General features: G+C 47.5%; 6 protein-coding genes across 6 annotated transcripts; 3 read left to right on the top strand and 3 right to left on the bottom strand.

The window, feature by feature from the left end:
* Positions 1-1,684: 1,684 nt before the first annotated feature.
* On the top strand, positions 1,685-3,317 carry TRIVIDRAFT_214755 (uncharacterized protein; the record flags this gene model as incomplete). Its single annotated transcript, XM_014094033.1, has 2 exons — positions 1,685-1,688; positions 1,877-3,317. 2 exons carry the CDS (start codon positions 1,685-1,687, stop codon positions 3,019-3,021), a joined length of 1,149 nt encoding a protein of 382 aa, XP_013949508.1.
* A 22-nt stretch (positions 3,318-3,339) lies between these two features.
* TRIVIDRAFT_38621 (uncharacterized protein) lies at positions 3,340-4,563 on the bottom strand (the record flags this gene model as incomplete). Its single annotated transcript, XM_014094032.1, has 3 exons — positions 3,340-3,996; positions 4,066-4,189; positions 4,286-4,563. 3 exons carry the CDS (start codon positions 4,561-4,563, stop codon positions 3,340-3,342), a joined length of 1,059 nt encoding a protein of 352 aa, XP_013949507.1.
* Positions 4,564-6,114: 1,551 nt separating this feature from the next.
* Positions 6,115-7,668, bottom strand: TRIVIDRAFT_38064 (uncharacterized protein; the record flags this gene model as incomplete). The annotated part of the gene is made up of 1 exon (XM_014094031.1): positions 6,115-7,668. The coding sequence occupies one exon, from the start codon at positions 7,666-7,668 to the stop codon at positions 6,115-6,117; it is 1,554 nt and encodes a 517-aa protein (XP_013949506.1).
* Positions 7,669-9,053: 1,385 nt separating this feature from the next.
* On the top strand, positions 9,054-11,197 carry TRIVIDRAFT_87376 (uncharacterized protein; the record flags this gene model as incomplete). Its single annotated transcript, XM_014094030.1, has 9 exons — positions 9,054-9,257; positions 9,325-9,361; positions 9,415-9,510; positions 9,566-9,771; positions 9,833-9,892; positions 9,948-10,535; positions 10,592-10,646; positions 10,701-10,766; positions 10,821-11,197. The coding sequence occupies 9 exons, from the start codon at positions 9,054-9,056 to the stop codon at positions 11,051-11,053; spliced, it is 1,545 nt and encodes a 514-aa protein (XP_013949505.1).
* A 778-nt stretch (positions 11,198-11,975) lies between these two features.
* On the top strand, positions 11,976-13,514 carry TRIVIDRAFT_228339 (uncharacterized protein; the record flags this gene model as incomplete). Its single annotated transcript, XM_014094029.1, has 1 exon — positions 11,976-13,514. The coding sequence occupies one exon, from the start codon at positions 11,976-11,978 to the stop codon at positions 13,512-13,514; it is 1,539 nt and encodes a 512-aa protein (XP_013949504.1).
* A 47-nt stretch (positions 13,515-13,561) lies between these two features.
* On the bottom strand, positions 13,562-15,184 carry TRIVIDRAFT_196183 (uncharacterized protein; the record flags this gene model as incomplete). Its single annotated transcript, XM_014094028.1, has 3 exons — positions 13,562-14,332; positions 14,366-14,796; positions 14,932-15,184. The coding sequence occupies 3 exons, from the start codon at positions 15,182-15,184 to the stop codon at positions 13,562-13,564; spliced, it is 1,455 nt and encodes a 484-aa protein (XP_013949503.1).
* Positions 15,185-16,371: the final 1,187 nt, after the last annotated feature.

The following is a 16,371-nucleotide window of genomic DNA, read 5'->3' as shown; positions in this document are numbered from 1 at the left end:
TAACAGTATGATTTGGGCTTCATTTGCAATCATGCTCTACGGGAAGCAAGTTGATGAAATTTGTAGAAACTGGCCATGAAAGATTGGTGGGACGTAAGGAATAACAGTGTAAGTTGATGCAGCAGTGATGAGGCGTGATACTGGGCATGGAAAAAAAAAATCGTGCTGACATCCCTTCTTCATATTGCTAGAAGATGCTTTTCATTACTCTCATACGCATGCATTAGTCTAAGCCCGTGCCTACATCAGTTGCGAAAGAAGCTTCTTTAGTATTGCGATATAAGTATAATTTGATGTAAGTAATTATACCATGGCCTATCTCCATGCTAGATATGACTTATAGAGGAAGAGGAACTGGACACTCATGTGACGTCGGCTCTGGCATGTTAAGGGACTAGTAGGAATTTTTTTTCCCAGGGAAATAGGGGTAAATGCTTGTAGTGGTCACAAAGATTTCGAATTCTTCATACGAGTACTAGCTATTATCGACCAACACTCATCATGTGAGGGATCTCAGGGATCCCATCTAGAGAACCGAGGCAGCCTGTTGTCCTACGCTTTCCCCCACAATCTAACTGAATAAAATTGGTATTTTGATTGTCAGTATTACGTGTGATTCCTCTGTACGACCAACCTGGACGGTTGTGTAATCAGTTAGTCCCTGTCACTCTCACTTGGGCAGTTGGTTTGGAGATTATGCACATGCATGTACCCTAGATTATTGAGCACAGACAACCCTGTCATTAGCTAGGCAACAATAACCAGCCATGCCACAGATCTTCCTCTTATGCCTGTGCTAGTATAAGTACTACGCTCCGACCACGAGGAGCGGCTGCATGCATGGCGGAAACGTACGTGCCACCAACACAAACAATATGAAGGGATGAGTTTTCAGCTGAGGCTACAAGGCAGCAACCCTCACCACACAAAACGTCAATATTCGAATTATGCCGCAAAACCAACCCTCCTAGCCGACATGTGCGATGTATTTCTCCCGTCTCCTTATTGGTGGATTCGTGATTTGACGTAAGCACCCTATGTGGCCATCAAGGTTCAATCTCACTACTCCAGCTTGGATGTAACCATCAAGGTTCTCAGCGGCAAAAGCTGACCACAGAGAAGACGTAAATGTAAGCAAAAAAGAGGAGATTCCTATTAGAGATATCAGCACGCAATCCGCGGTGGAGAATCTTGTCGAAATCCCACTCCTCGCGTGTTTTTCTCAGCCCGTGGTGTCTCAGTTTATCAGCGGATAAGCCACCAACCTGTCTGAAAAAAAAGGAGGGAAGAGTCTTTATCTCAAGGGATCCAACAACTCAGACAAGTGTCTCGTTGAGGTAAGTTTGATTTGCTCGAGCTGAAAAATTCTCCTTGCATTTGTTTAACCCGATCCCCTACTGCCCAACACGTTGAAGAGCTCGGTCCTAGTTCGGCCAGCCACTGGCCATCCTGGTTCTCGTGCTACTTGTATACGTGATAATCAACCCAAGACTCGGCATCAAATCATCCGTGCGCCTCCAATAGCGTCTTAGAGGATCCCAAGGCAATCTCCACCCAACGGGAGGACTCGAAGCCTTTTCGGCTGAGGCCCATTTACTGGCTAACCTCGTCACTGGCATGCAGGATTCGCGGGATGGACTCAGGCTGAGTCTCGTTTCTTGCCATTGATTCGTCCGTTGCCTGGATGGGTATCCGCAGGGTCGTGTTGGGTGTATCACATCCTGTCTGCCCTCAAATACTCTTCCATCCCACCATCTTTCTTCCATCTTCTCTCTTCCTCATCGTCGAGAGTCTACCATCACTCACAATCTTGTTTCAGCATTTTAGCTGCCAGCCACCGTAACCATGACGGACGTAATCACGCCAGACTTAACAGATTTCAATCCTCAGGCTGTCAACCTCAGCAGTGCTGATGCTCGAGACATCATCTGCTTCCTCAATGCAGGCGAGAACGAGTACAATGGACAGCTTGGAGCACGTGTTTCGGCTCTGTTCGTCATTCTGGTCACTTCATCATTAACAACTCTGTTCCCCGTCTTGGCTACTCGCGTTCGCCGCCTGCGAATCCCCCTCTATGTCTATCTCTTTGCACGCTACTTCGGCGCCGGAGTCATCATTGCCACTGCATTCATCCATCTCCTTGATCCTGCCTATGAAGAAATCGGACCGGCTAGCTGCGTCGGCCTGACTGGTGGCTGGGCTGAATACACCTGGCCTCCTGCTCTGGCCTTGACTTCAGCTATGCTCATCTTCCTCCTGGATTTCTTGGCCGAGTACTATGTCGACAGAAAGTACAAGATGGCACATGTCGAGGTTGAGGCCACAATTACGTCGGACCCTACAGTTCCCCACACACATCAGGGACTTCACTCAGCTGATCAGGATGGCTCCATCTCTCCTGTCAATCTGAAGCAAGAGGAGCACTCCCACAACCAGAGCCATGCTTCTAGCGATAAGTTCGCTTCCAGCGATAATCTCGATGTGGAAGAGCTCAAGCACATTGATGGCGACACCAAAGAGGCAGCCATGGGTTTCCAGTCCCAGATTGCGGCTTTCTTGATTCTTGAGTTTGGAGTCCTTTTCCACAGTATCATCATTGGCCTCAACCTCGGCGTCGTCGGCGACGAGTTCAAGACCTTGTACCCCGTCATTGTCTTCCACCAAGCTTTCGAGGGCCTGGGTATTGGCGCCCGTCTGAGCGTCATTCCCTTCCCCAATCGCTTCAAATGGATGCCCTGGGCACTATGCATGGCCTATGGACTGACAACTCCCATCGCCCTCGCCATTGGCCTCGGTTTACGAACAACCTACAACAGTGGCTCTTTTACCGCCAACGTTGTGTCTGGTGTTCTCGACGCTATTTCTGCCGGTATCCTCATCTACACCGGTTTCGTCGAGATGATTGCGCGCGACTTCCTCTTCAACCCTTACCGCACGCAGGATAAGAAGCGACTGGCGTTTATGCTGGTTTCTCTCTACCTCGGAATAATCATCATGGCCCTGTTGGGTAAGTGGGCTTAAGGATATTTAGGGAACGTGAGCAATACGGCTTAGGGATATTAAAAAGGTGGACAAGGAAACGAATAAGATACCCGGGCGGAGGATTAGAACGTGCATGCATCTAAGCATGCAAGGATCTGTGAGATACACATCTACTACTTACATATCTGCATGAATCTCTTTTTGTAGAGGTGGCATGCATTCTCAGAGTGCTATAGCTCTCTTGATAATTGTTCGTTATCATTTTTTGAGGACGTCGCGAATCTAGGATGCCTTTGACTAGAGTAATGAATCACAATTTTTTTTTTCTTCGTTCCATTTTTTGCTGGGCAAGCTGCTTTAAATCGTGTAAACGAGCTTCACTCCGCTAACCTTCTCCTTGCGCATCTCATCCAAGCCCACCAAAACTCCCTCAAGGCTTTCTCCACCGCGGTTAACCTCAATCTTGGCCGGCTTCGCCTTGCCATCCTTAAAGATTTGCTCAGCCAAGTCTCTGAATTCCTTTGCGAATTCATTGTCCTCGGGATTGGCAGGAAAACTTTTACCATATCTTTTCATGGGCTGTCCCGTGATTGAGTAGGCAAGAGTGCTGGATGAGATGATGTTGGGGTTTATGGCATTGATGATAGCCGGTTCAACTGGGAGGAGTAAGCCAAGCTTTCCACCCTTGTCTGAGATTGAAGCTGCGCAGATCTTGGCTGAGCCTTCGAGCGAGATGCAGTCCCAGGCGATGGTCAGCTCGCCGCCTGCAGCAGCGATAATGTCCTCGACGACGGTGGGTGATCGGTAATCGAAGACGGCATCAGCTCCTAGGGACTTGAGATAGTCGAAATTCCGGGGGCTGGCGGTGGTGATGACTTTGTATCCAGACAGCTTGGCGAACTGGATTCCAAGAATGCCCGAGGCGGTGCTACCGCCGTAAATGAGAATCGGGGTTGACGTCGTGATGGAGTCTGATGGAAGGTTAAGCCCTAAGCTCTGGTATAGACCTTGGCCCTGTAGAGGTTAGAAGACATGGTATTAGCATCATACAACAGCACGTAGCGTCGCCATCTGTAAACTTACGACTGTAAAGATTGATACTCCAATGGATGCTCCCTCCTCATCGCTGAGAGGGTTGTGAAATTGGACATCTGCCTGGACAATTATATACTCTCCAAAGGACCCGATGTCTGGTTCAAGAATGTTCCTATAAGTAGAACGTCAGATAAACTCAGAACTTGAAAAAACAAGTAGCTGCTCAGGATGGAGAACGTTGACTATAAGAGGTTGTGGAAGGACTCACGCTCCGGGAATGAATCCAGCAATTCGATCACCAACCTTGAAGTTGGTAACTCCATTGCCAACAGCAACAACCTCGCCCGAAAAGTCACATCCGACCCTTACACCAAGACTTTCTGGGTCATAGCTGTCAATGTACTTGTAGTCTGTAGGATTGATAGCAACGGCCTTTGTCTTGACTAGCACATTGCCGTCTCGGAGCTCGGGAAGGGGCAGCTTCTCGATGACGGCCTTTCCCGTGTTTCTTTTTACTAAAGCCCAGGCGGCCTCGGGAAGAGACATTGTGAAATGAGTAAGACGATTAACGTAAGACGAGAGACGGGAGGGTAGAGTGATTGGTAGAGTGATTAGTAGACAGGAAGCGATGCTGATGGTTGACTTTTGAAGTGTTTATGCGACGTCCTTGCATTTATATGCCCAGCTTCTTCAATTCGCATTGTGGGGAACCCCGTTCAAGGATGCATGCTGACTTTGCTGGTGGATCACGGATGCTTGTTTGAATGGCATTGTACATGTGTAGGTTGCGTCACCGGCAATATGAGATGATAAAAGTGAAAACAGTCTGCATTTCTAAGCGCCCAGGGCAAAAGCCAGCACGATTAGGAAGCCAGAAACAACCACACGGCCAACAGGGTAGCATTGGGAACGACTAACAACATGCGTGGAACTCTAAAGCCCTCGATCGGCAGTGACCGGACCGCTGTCTGGATTGGGTAATTTGGCTCAGCCAGTAAGAGACGGCGCTAGATGCGTGAAAAATGGCCGAAACGATTGCGAATTCAATAGTTAGGTAATGTTGAAAGGGGAATAACACGGGGAACATATGACCCATGCAGGGCTAACAATCCTTCAGCTTCTAAAGTGTGCGACCAAGCGACTCAGTCTTCATGCAATGAATAATGATCCGAGAAGATGGGAGATGACAAATGAAAACGCTCAATACATTATTAAGTTGTCAGAATACTATAGGTCAGGCAAGTTATAAATCGCGGACTACTTTCGGCAATTCGGCTGGAAACGGCACTGTCGATGAGGGGAGTGGCCAACTATTTGATCGCCGAATATTTTGTTTACTAAATATACTAACGCCGACCAAAGAATTCTCCGGAAGAGTAACAGACTTACTTGGCATTTTGGTGCAAAGAAACCCATGGCTAGTGCTTAATACTAATGTCTGTATTATCATGCTGCATGCATGGCGCCGCCGTACCGAGAAAGCTTGGGCCAAGGGAGTGCTAATGAGCCAAAACCAGTACCTATATTTAAGCTGTCTGGGCTCTTCATCAGAGAGCCGTTGGGTTTCTTCTCAGTTATTTCCGATGGGCCTGTGTCAAGTTGTTGAGGTATTGTCATTTCGGTGTCATATTGAGGGCAATGCGACTTGCAGATTTCCTCTCGCTGAATCACAAGTGCCCTGGATTTATGAGCCATTGGATTGAGCAGTCGAAAGCTTCACATAAGCACGTGTTTGTAAGAGGAAAGTTGGGTATTCTATTGTACATACGCTAAACAAAGTATTAACGCTCAAGGAAGACGAAATGGTCATGACCCTTGAAATGTATGATACGTGGACAAAGAAGCTGCTCTGCAACAATCCAGCTAGATCGCGTAGATCGGCTAGTGGCCGTTTCTTGCGTGTATCTTTAGGGATTTAGATTCGCGTATAAATATGACAGCATACACGGCTGGCATTAATTGTGTTGTGAGATGCCCATTATGGCATCGGCAATTGTATCTGATCATATACAATTACAGCCCCCATCGAATATAACTTACTCGTGCTTTGTAGCAAAAATGGCGCGTAACCAAGCAAATGTGGCCATGCGCTCACCATTAGAATCGTGAAATGTCTCTCCCGAACAGCCAAGACACAAACCAATATACGGGAACCATCAGCTTATTTCGAACACTCATGCTTCTCGTCAGATATGCTCCTCGCCATACAATCCAGGCTACCCACCCGCGTAGCTCGTCAGCAGAACTCTGGTGAATCGCCTTCCAGCCACCGAGGTATGTCAACGTGCCCCAGTTGCGGAATTTGAAGGGTTTCCAAGAGTTGCTGACATCGGTAGGATTCGAAAGAGATTGGGTGCTTTTATTGAGTTGCTTCGCGAGGTATCCTGCCTGCTGAGAGGCAACCTGCGCTGTTTTCGGCAATGACCGGTCGGCTTCGATTACGGCGCAATCACCCATTACATACACGTCTGGCAAAACATCCCCTGTACCGGCAGCGGTGTCTTGGCCATCAGTTATGCGAGCACGAAGGTAGCGGTCTGTGAAGATTCCGCCAGTCTTAGGGTCCTTGAGGAGACGGTGTAGCGAGGTTTTGTCTTGTTCCAATGCTGAGTCCTTGGCGATGGCAAACTCTTTGCTCACCAACTGCTCTACCAATGGATTCTGCATCAACCCGGTACTCCAGACCACTAACCCGGCGTTGATCTCGTCATCACCATATTCCTTGATCTTGATGCTGAGGCCACCATGTGCATCCCCAAGAGCTCCATCAGCCACTCTTATACGCTCGAGATGATGCTCTGTCCGAACTTCGATGCCTTGCCGTGCAAACGTGTCCATGGCATACTGCGCCAACGCCTGATCAAACATGGGCAGCACCTTAGGCGCGATATCATAGACGGTGATACGCACCAGTGGAATTAGCTCCGGGTACATGGCCTTCAAGTCCTCGTGGATTAGGTCGTGTAGCTCTGCCGCAAATTCGATTCCCGTTGGACCGCCACCCACGACGACAAAGTGAAGCAGGGATCGCTTTTCCTCTTCTGAGAGCGCGTTTTCTGCTATTCTCCCGTTTTTGTCGCCTGAAGAAGTTGGATAGGAACATTGCTCGAAGAGAGAGAGCACTCGCAACCGGATGCGTCGCGCATCGCCTACATCACGTAGGAAGTGCGCGTGTTCTCGTACGCCTGGGATACCGAAAGTCTGACTATAGGCACCGACGGCAATGACAAGCTTGTCGTACTCGACGTCAAATATCTCGTTTCCTAGTGGCTGGTTTGTCTGGGGCGATATCGACGGTAGCAGCGCATCTGGGAGAGGGTCGACAGCATTGGCTTCAACGCGGATGACCTTTCGGGAAAAGTCGACCTCGTCGGCCCATCCTTGATAGAAGCGCACGCCTCCTGGCAGACGGCGGACAGACTCAAGCACGGCTCGGAACTCAAGCGTGCCAACAGATGTCGAGGCCAGCAGTGGCGTGAAGACAAAGTAACTGCGAGGGGAGATGACAATTCGCTCGTACTTGGACGGGTCAAGGGTGCGAGAAAAGGTATATCCTGCCCATCCGGAGCCCAATATCACAACCCGCTGTTTTTTGGTGTCTATAGATAGAAGGGAGTGAGTAAAAATTATAGATTTCAGAAGCTTTTCCATTGGGATGAATCACCTTTCTTTGACTTTGTCTGAATACTATAATAGCCATTGATGATTCGGTGGCAACATGTGCCAGATTTGCCAAGTTTAACTCGGCTTGACGGACAAGTGAATATACGAAGGCTCAAACAAGGTTGTCGTAAAGAGGTCCTAGGAACCATTTTGAACTGTGCAGTAGGCAATTGCAATTGAAAAGTACCATGAAACAATTGGTAGCAAAAAAAACCAGGTTTATAAGGAGGCTAGGTGATTACACATGGTTTCCTCTTGTCGCCTCAGGTTCACAATGACGTGGCGTCGCCTAGCATTTCTTTTATACGTGTATTTCATAAAGCAGAGTCATACGTTGGATATGCTTAATCTCTAATAGAGCAGTTATTTCCTCATCATTCTGAAAGCTGATTACATACGGGTAGTCACATATAGGCATTACTTATGTAGGGTTGCGTTCGGAATAGGCGCGCTCCCTGTCTATGCAGGTACAAGACCTTAATCTAGGTATACACAATCACCACAGGGCTCAATGTCGCCCAAGAGCAGATCCCTCGAGATGCTCTCCCTTGTTTGATCTCCCAAGCGAGAGCCTCATCGCCATTCTCAAAATGGAGTAGCGCATGATGAATATTCTCTACCCTTTTCCGTGAATTTGTTGTGCTATCTAAGCAACGGTGGGGCAGGGGGGCAAGGCGGAATCACTTAGCCCAGGGTACGTCCCGTCAAGTCCCGGCAATTGTGCAATGGTACTGTTTCCGACGGCATCTCATAGCGGCGAGACGATGGTAGGACACATGACGATCTCTGCGTCACCGGCTATTTCTGTATCATTATCCCTGCATATCTATCTGCCCATCTTTCTGCAGTACATAGTCTATGTACCTATGTATACATACTTGTCTCCCTCTCCCCACACACACTTTGTGGTACGCGGGGGGCGAACCAACCCGTCCGAAATGGTTGTTCAACATCTCGCGCCTTCTCCTCCTCTTTGCAAGGAACAAATGTCCGTAGACAAATCCAGACTGTCTTGCGAAGTGCCATCTTCAATTGCAGCACAGTGCGCTAATGCCACGCTTAATTGCCTGATATCGTCGTCGTCGTGTGACTAGTCATGCATCGGTTACTACCTAGTAGTAGCACGCAAACCCCATCCTGCCGTGTCTTATCTTCGGTTGCGAGATCAACCACCAACTTAGGGAGTTAGAGAGGTACAGGGGTGTATCTGTGAGGAGAGGGCGGGGTTCAGCATCGATGCAAGGGAATGCATTGGGAAGTAGGATAGATCGGCCAACCTTCTTATAGGCTTTTCATTCTCTTCTCTTTAATTCGGAATTTCCGTAGTAGGAATCCATTCTAATTCCTTGCATCTCTTCACCACTCGATCCAAAATGACTGGCGACACGGTGGAAAAGAAGGAACAGCACGACTTGGAGCAAACCCCAACGCTGGGTGTAGCTGAGAAGGGTGAAGTTGTTGAAATCGATGCTGATGAGGCCCTTAACGCTGTTGCCGGCTTGGATACGGCCGCTCTGCAGATTGATGAGGAGACAGAGCGGCGTTTGTTGCGCAAGATCGACTTGAACCTTATGCCTGTGAGTAACAATGTCAACTATCTGGAGTTAACTTGTCATTAGTAAATTAATTGCTTGCGTATCACAGCTCATGTGTATTGTTTATGGACTCAACTACCTTGATAGTAATGCTTACCTTTCCTTGAAGAAATGTGCAACAGCATCTGACCTCTGATAGAAACCACACTGTCGTATGCGAGCATCATGGGTTTGAAACAAGATCTCAAACTAGTTGGCGATAATTACCAGTGGCTATCAAGTTTGTTCTACTTTGGTAAGCAGGCCCTTTTATTTCCTCCATCGACACAGTCAGCTCATGCCGCTTGTAGGATATCTTGGTTGGGAATTTCCCACAAATCGTTTGCTGCAACGCCTTCCTCTGGCCAAGTACTCCGCCTTCAATATCATCATGTGGGGACTCGTGCTTTCTCTTTTTGCTACCACTGAGAATTTTGGAGGGGCTGTTGTTATTCGCCTCTTTTTGGGAATATTTGAGGCTGCTGTGACCCCCGGGTTCGCTCTGTTTGTATCGCAAGTACGTAATAACGCTTAGCCGCTCAATCCAAGAAAAGGCGATTACTAATGTTATTGTGCAGTGGTATACTAAAAAAGAACAAGGACTTCGAACTGGTATCTGGTTCAGTTTTAACGGTTGGGTATGCTATCTGTGTTACCTTTGTTTTTTGACCGACAATACTGATCCCATCATAGGCCCAGATCTTTGGCGGCCTGGTAGCGTACGGCTTCGCTCATGGCGCCTCAACCTATGGCTTTTCAATCGCCCCGTGGAAGGCAATCTTCGTCTTTACTGGAGTGCTAACAAGCACCGTTGGAATAGTGTTTCTCTTTATCATGCCTGATAACCAGCTCAACGCAAGATTCCTTACCAAAGAAGAGCGAGTGTTGGCTATTCAGCGAATCAAGGTTAATGAGCAGGGAATTGGAAACAAACATTTCAAGTGGTACCAAGTCAAGGAAGCCGTTTTGGATCCTGCCATCTGGGGCTTTGTTTTCTATGCTCTGGTCGCCGATATTCCCAACGGCGGCATCTCCAATTTCTTCAGCCAGCTTATTGTCTCATTTGGCTACACGCCCGAACAGAGCTTGCTCTATGGAACTCCTGGTGGGGCTGTTGAGGTTGTCGCCTTGTTACTATGCGGATACTTGGGCGATCGACTTGGAAGCCGCATCTTGGTGTGCATGTCTGGCCTCGTAGTGGCCATGATTGGAGTGATTATGATTGTTGCTATTCCACTGGATAAGCCTGCTGGCCGATTAGCTGGTTACTACCTTACCCAGGTAAATAACAGTGGAAAGACGAAGGTGGCCCTAAACGGGTGGCTAACAGCAACTAGGCGAGCCCAACTCCATTCGTTGCTCTGCTGTCTTTGATATCTACCAATGTTGCCGGTGAGTCTTATGGCGATTGAAGATTTTGCTTCACGTGCACTAATACATAACTAGGGTGGACCAAAAAGACAACAGTGGCAGCAATGTATCTGGTTGCATACTGCGTTGGAAATATTATTGGTATGAACTATACATCAACGGTTCCACTCATTACTCTGGTTAACTTCTGTTTAGGACCCCAAACTTTCCGACCGAAAGATGCACCGGAGTACCGGCCGGCCGAGATTACAATCTTGGTGTGCTGGGCAGCCTGCCTCGTAGATCTTGTGTTTATCTGGTGGTGGTACCGTCGACAAAATCTCAAGAAGAGTCTCGTGCGAGCAGACCCGTCTTATACCAAGGTTGAGAATCAAGAATTCCTTGACATGACGGATAAAGAGAATCCGGAATTCAATTATTCTCTGTGAGATCTTGTATTTGAGATAGTAGAGGCATATTGACAATTTTGCAAATGGATTAGGAAAATCTGTAGAGCCAACTCTTAGATTTCATGCCTTTCACTCCCTGCCATAAGCAGCTCATTGTCTAATAGTCTTGCGCAGCGATTAATTATCAGAGTTGCTATTGGCTCTTGCATAAGCTCAGAAGTTAGCAGCTCTCTTTCCTCACCGCTTTAGTTTAGAGATAAGCTCTGAAAGCATATTACCTTAGGTAGTTTAGAACTCATGTAAGACCCCCTTTCTCTTCACAGCTTGAGTGGCATCGTCTGACATATCGGCTAGCACTCTGTGAATGAACCTTTCACCGTCTACTTCATATTTAAAACGTAAATTGCATCTCATGGAGTGGACTCTTTATCTGTGTCGTTCACTCTGCTGTACAGTCGGTCAGCCTTTGTAAACCCAATTACCAACATTTCCTTAATGAGAGCTGTTTAAGATTTGGTTCCTTGGTAAGCGTCCATGTATGCACCTCTCACCTTTTCTCCCGTCAACCAAACGGGCATTCGCTGAACTAAAAAGTATTACGTTAACTCTGTCTGTTACTTTATCTTCAAAACCAACCAAGCCGTAACAGCCGGATTTATGCTGTTCAAGCAACTTGCTTACGCACGTGCATGATTTCCTGGCGGCATCGGTCTGAGCTCATTCCCTGTATCTCCGACGCTTAGCTGCAGCGTGGCGGGACGTCAGCTTAGAATGCTAGGCTATAATGGGGAACTTATGTCACCGGGTTACTGGAAGCTTTGGGCATCTATGCCTGTTCAAAGTATAAAAGCGGACGACCTACCATGCCTAACATCTATATCTCAACGCGCTGATACAACATAGTTTTGGCTTTGAGAAAAGAATTCGTCATCACCAGAGTCTACTATATTCGCTTTGAAAGATGGCCTCCATCACCGCAGGACCCGAGTTCCACACTGCACCTCCCCCAGGAGCCTCTTCAGCCTCAACAATCGAGCAAGATGCACCAGCTCTCCTTGAACTGTACCGTGAATCTCCTGGACTTCACATCTACACAGCATCTAGTGCCAATTACGAGGCATTGAATAGAATCAACGACCGGTCTATCACAACTCTCCCAGTAGCTACTGTGCGGCCTACGAACGAAACAGAGGTTTCGACGGCTGTGCGATACATCTCTCAAAAGGGCTTGACTTTGGCCATCCGAAACTCAGGTGTAGACCAAGGTGGCCGGAGTCGTGCGTTTGGACCTAAAGATGTCTCACTCGACGTTCGGTCAATGGACAAGATAGTCCTTTCGGCTGATAGGCGCGAAGCAACTATTGAAGGAGGTGTGTCAGGCGGGAATTTGGTAAAGTTTCTGGATAATTATGGCCTCACCACGCCGACAGCCTTTTCCACCACAGTCGGTTACGTTGGTTGGGCTTGTGGCGGCGGCTATAGCACGCTGAATGGCATAATGGGTCTGGGCGTGGATAACATCCTTGCTGGAAGAGTTGTATTGGCCGATGGACGGATCATGGGCACAGACGATGCTAACTGTGATCCCGATTTGTTGTGGGCGCTTCGTGGAGGCGGCGCTGGTATTGTCGGAGTGGTCACGTCTCTTCGTGTTCGCGTGTATCGCCGTCCAGATTGCTTGGCTGGGAATATTGTCTTTCCCTTGGCAGAAATGCCTCAGATTGCCCAAAAGCTGAATGAACTATATGCATGGAAGAAACCTGGCAAGTTTGCCGGTGATGCTGCTATTATCAATCCAGCTGGACAAGGCGCTTTGTTTTCCCTTCTATTCTTCTGGGCTCTGGAGGAGGACCGCAGCGACCTTGATGAAGCAAAGGAATACCTTGAGCGCGTTCTACAGTTTGGAACTGTCATAGTCAATACGGCTGAAGAAAGTGAGTTCAGCGTTGTTATCCCATTTCTCATGGGCCATATAGGGAAAACTGACAGGAAATTAGCAACACCCTACAAATTTCTCTTGTCAATTCCCACACCTGTACTATACCAAGATCTCATACATGCCAGGAAGACAGTTTCAGTATCTGGCTGGTCAGAAGAGCTGGGTCGTATCATATCAGAGCCAATGCCAACTCCCACAACAGTTATCATTATGCACGACAGTCATGGTGCTGGAACACGGACATCTGGATCTAATATCATGGAGAACGCAGCCTTCTTAAACCGTGAACCACATTTAATGTTCGGCTTTTTCGCATCAGCGTCGCCAAATGATCAAGAGGGATGGAAAAAATCACAAGCGTGGGCAGAGAGATTGCTCGAAAATGTTACAAAAGCAGGGCTAGCTATGCCACAGCGCTACATCAACTTCTCCAAGCCTCTGAAAGGCGACGGGTTGGGTTATTACGGAGCTCAGGGTCTGATTCGCATCAAGGCAATTAAAAATCGACTTGATCCTGCAAACTTATTTGCTAAGAGTACGCCTGACTTAACAGAGGCATAAGGTGCTTAAAAGGCAAGCTTTACATATATATGATAAAACTACATATCTCAAACTGCCTCCGCGTATTCGATCTGCTGTGTTTTAGTTCCCTTTTCGCCTGCTTGTATGATTTCTGTTTCTGCCACGACGTCGATTTGAGCAGACGAGAATTTCCACGCTGGAACATGTCTCTCGAATAATACATCCAGCTCTTCATATGTTCGATTCTTGGTTTCTGGGAGCCTGAAAACCGCCCAAGTTGTTGTAAGGACCCCGAGGCCGAACCAGAAGAACGCTGTCTTCCCCTTCAAATTGGCTTCTGTGGGGTTAATTAGATAAGATTCTACTGTATTGTCAATGATATTAACAATGTTGTAAGCATTGCGGGCTAGAGAGATTGTTTGTGATCGCAAACGTGTGGCAGAGATTTCCGCAGCCAAGGCAAATGACTGAGGACCGAGAGTGGCCGAGTAAATGCCTAACCAGAGCATGGCAAGGGCTGATTGAGCCCATTGAGCCGAGGAGCCTACTGCGTATGATAGGCAGCCAATAATAAGCAGGTCCAACGTTAGGAGGCCTAGGCCGATGATCAGAAGCGTTCGACGGCCGAAGAAAGTCATGAGAACCCATGACAAACAAGTAGCGATGAAAGCGAGCGCAATGCTTCCGAGATTGAGTTTATACGCATCATCAGATGGCAATCCTGCTTGTGTGAAGAAATACGATGCACTGTAGCACATTGCTTCTCCAGGAAGTGTCTGTGCAGCGAGTATCACACAGGCGATTTCGGTTCGACGAAGATTTGTGCCCTTGAAACAGTCGCGATAGCTCGACTCAGCCTAGACTGCCTTCTCAAATTTGTCGGTGTGTACCATCATAGCGAGTTTCTGCTTGACTTGCGTATCCGTCAATCCAGGTGGCAGTTTGCGGATCGACTTTTCTGCTTCAGCCAGCCGGCCTTTGCGAACAAGCCACCATGGCGAGTCTGGGGCTAGAAGAGCAAGAATAAACAGGGGAATCGGCCACGCCCACTGAATGGCGAACGGAATTCTGAACGCCCATACCGTATTGTTGTTAACCAGACCTTGCAGGACTCCAGCAGCCACGAACTGGCCGATGACCCAACAAATATTGACAAAAGAGATCAAATAGCCTCTCAAAGCTAGAGGACACACTTCTGAGGAATATGCAGATCCCATAATGGCAAAGATACCCCATGGTATGCCGACCAGGACTTGTCCAGCTGTAAGGACCTGGATAGAGGGTGCAAAGAAAGTAATGAAGATGAAGGCCGACATGACAACTAGAGCAATCATTGTAACAATGCGGTGACCAAATTTTTATGTCACATAGCCGTTGATGACGAGACCAATAACGGCACCGCATGAAGAAGCATTGACAAGTCCTGCCTGCCAGGCTCCGGTGATGCTTTTCTGACCCGGATCGGATTCATAGACACCGTACTTGTCGACAAATGAGGGGTAGGCAAATAAGCTACCAATGAGAATTGTGTCGTAGCCTTCCATTACAATGGTGAGAGACATTGCAATGGCCCAAAACACTGACGTTGGGTAGCGTTTGAAGGCTTCTTTGATGGACAAAGAGTGCTCATCATCTGTCGCTATAGCGGCAGCTGGGTCGATGTCAACATAAACATCCAGGGCTTCATCATGCTCTGCTGTGTTTTCCATGACTAATTATGGGCTCAAACGTCTTAGAAATGGAAGTTTGATGCACGATAGAATGATTGCTCAAAGAATGAAGTGATTTGCACTCACATTTTACATGTAGAATGTTGGAAGTCTTGTGCCAACCGTCGGATCGAACTCAGTCTACATCTTATACTGCTTTAGTTTACAAGAATGCCAGAAACCAAGATTTCATGCGGCCTTCCCCGTGGGGAAGCCCGAAGGTACCCCCGCAACGTTTCAGCTCCATGCCGGCGGAATCAGATCAGTGGAAGAGTTCCGGTATCGCCAAATGTCTAGGCATTGAATAACTTCCAACTGGCTAAATGGGATAAACATTAAGCGTTTATCAATTATTAAGTTCTTACCAGCAATTTACAAGGATTTATGGTAAAATACTCGGTACATACGAAGTACAAATAGATATATGTATGAAGACAAGCTTCGTGGAAGATCACATCACGTTGAATACGCGTAAACACAGCTTCAGTTGACAATTCCATTTACCAAGTAATGTATCAGCGTGGTTTAATCACAGATACTAATTAGGATTTGCATTTTGAACATTTGAATACCAGCTTGGTAGGTATGGATGTCTTACATCCCCTCTCGCGCGCCAAGTGCCAATGTGACACTGCATTGTCGATGAAGTGGGAGATCATGCCGTCGGACTTGATCCACGTAAAGAACTATAAGTCGGGAAAGATTCCGGTAGCAAAAGTTGGGGTCGTAAAGTTTGGAGCAGTAATTGAAAAAGCTGCATGATCAATAGCTGTGGGGTTTGGTATTGCATTGATTTGAGACGAACGCAAGCATCGAACTATAGTTCGGCTAAAATCTGCCTCCTCATCGATTAATTAATATGTAATCTAATCCACATGTGCATAATAGCGTGCCGATTAAGCAGCTGGGCGGTTAAAATACGAGTAGTAGCTCTCTATACATGTATTTCGTCTGGTGTGGCAGTCTCATAAATTGTAGGCTTTACTTGGGCACCATCAGCTAAGAAGATGCGTAGACCCTCAAAAAGAAGAGTCAAAGGCCTATCCAACTGTGTGTTATATAGTTAGATGTATAAGAATTAAAAGCAGAACCCTCAGCCAAAGTCGCGTCGACATGCGTCTGATACGTGAAATGTTTGAAGCTTCAAGTTCATTGCCGTATCAGAATACGACGACTCTGGGGAAGTT

This window comes from Trichoderma virens (assembly GCF_000170995.1).
Source record: "Trichoderma virens Gv29-8 chromosome Unknown TRIVIscaffold_92, whole genome shotgun sequence".
NCBI lineage: Eukaryota > Fungi > Ascomycota > Sordariomycetes > Hypocreales > Hypocreaceae > Trichoderma > Trichoderma virens.
The sequence above is the reverse complement of the archived record's forward strand: the minus strand, read 5'-3'. Positions and strand labels throughout refer to the sequence as shown.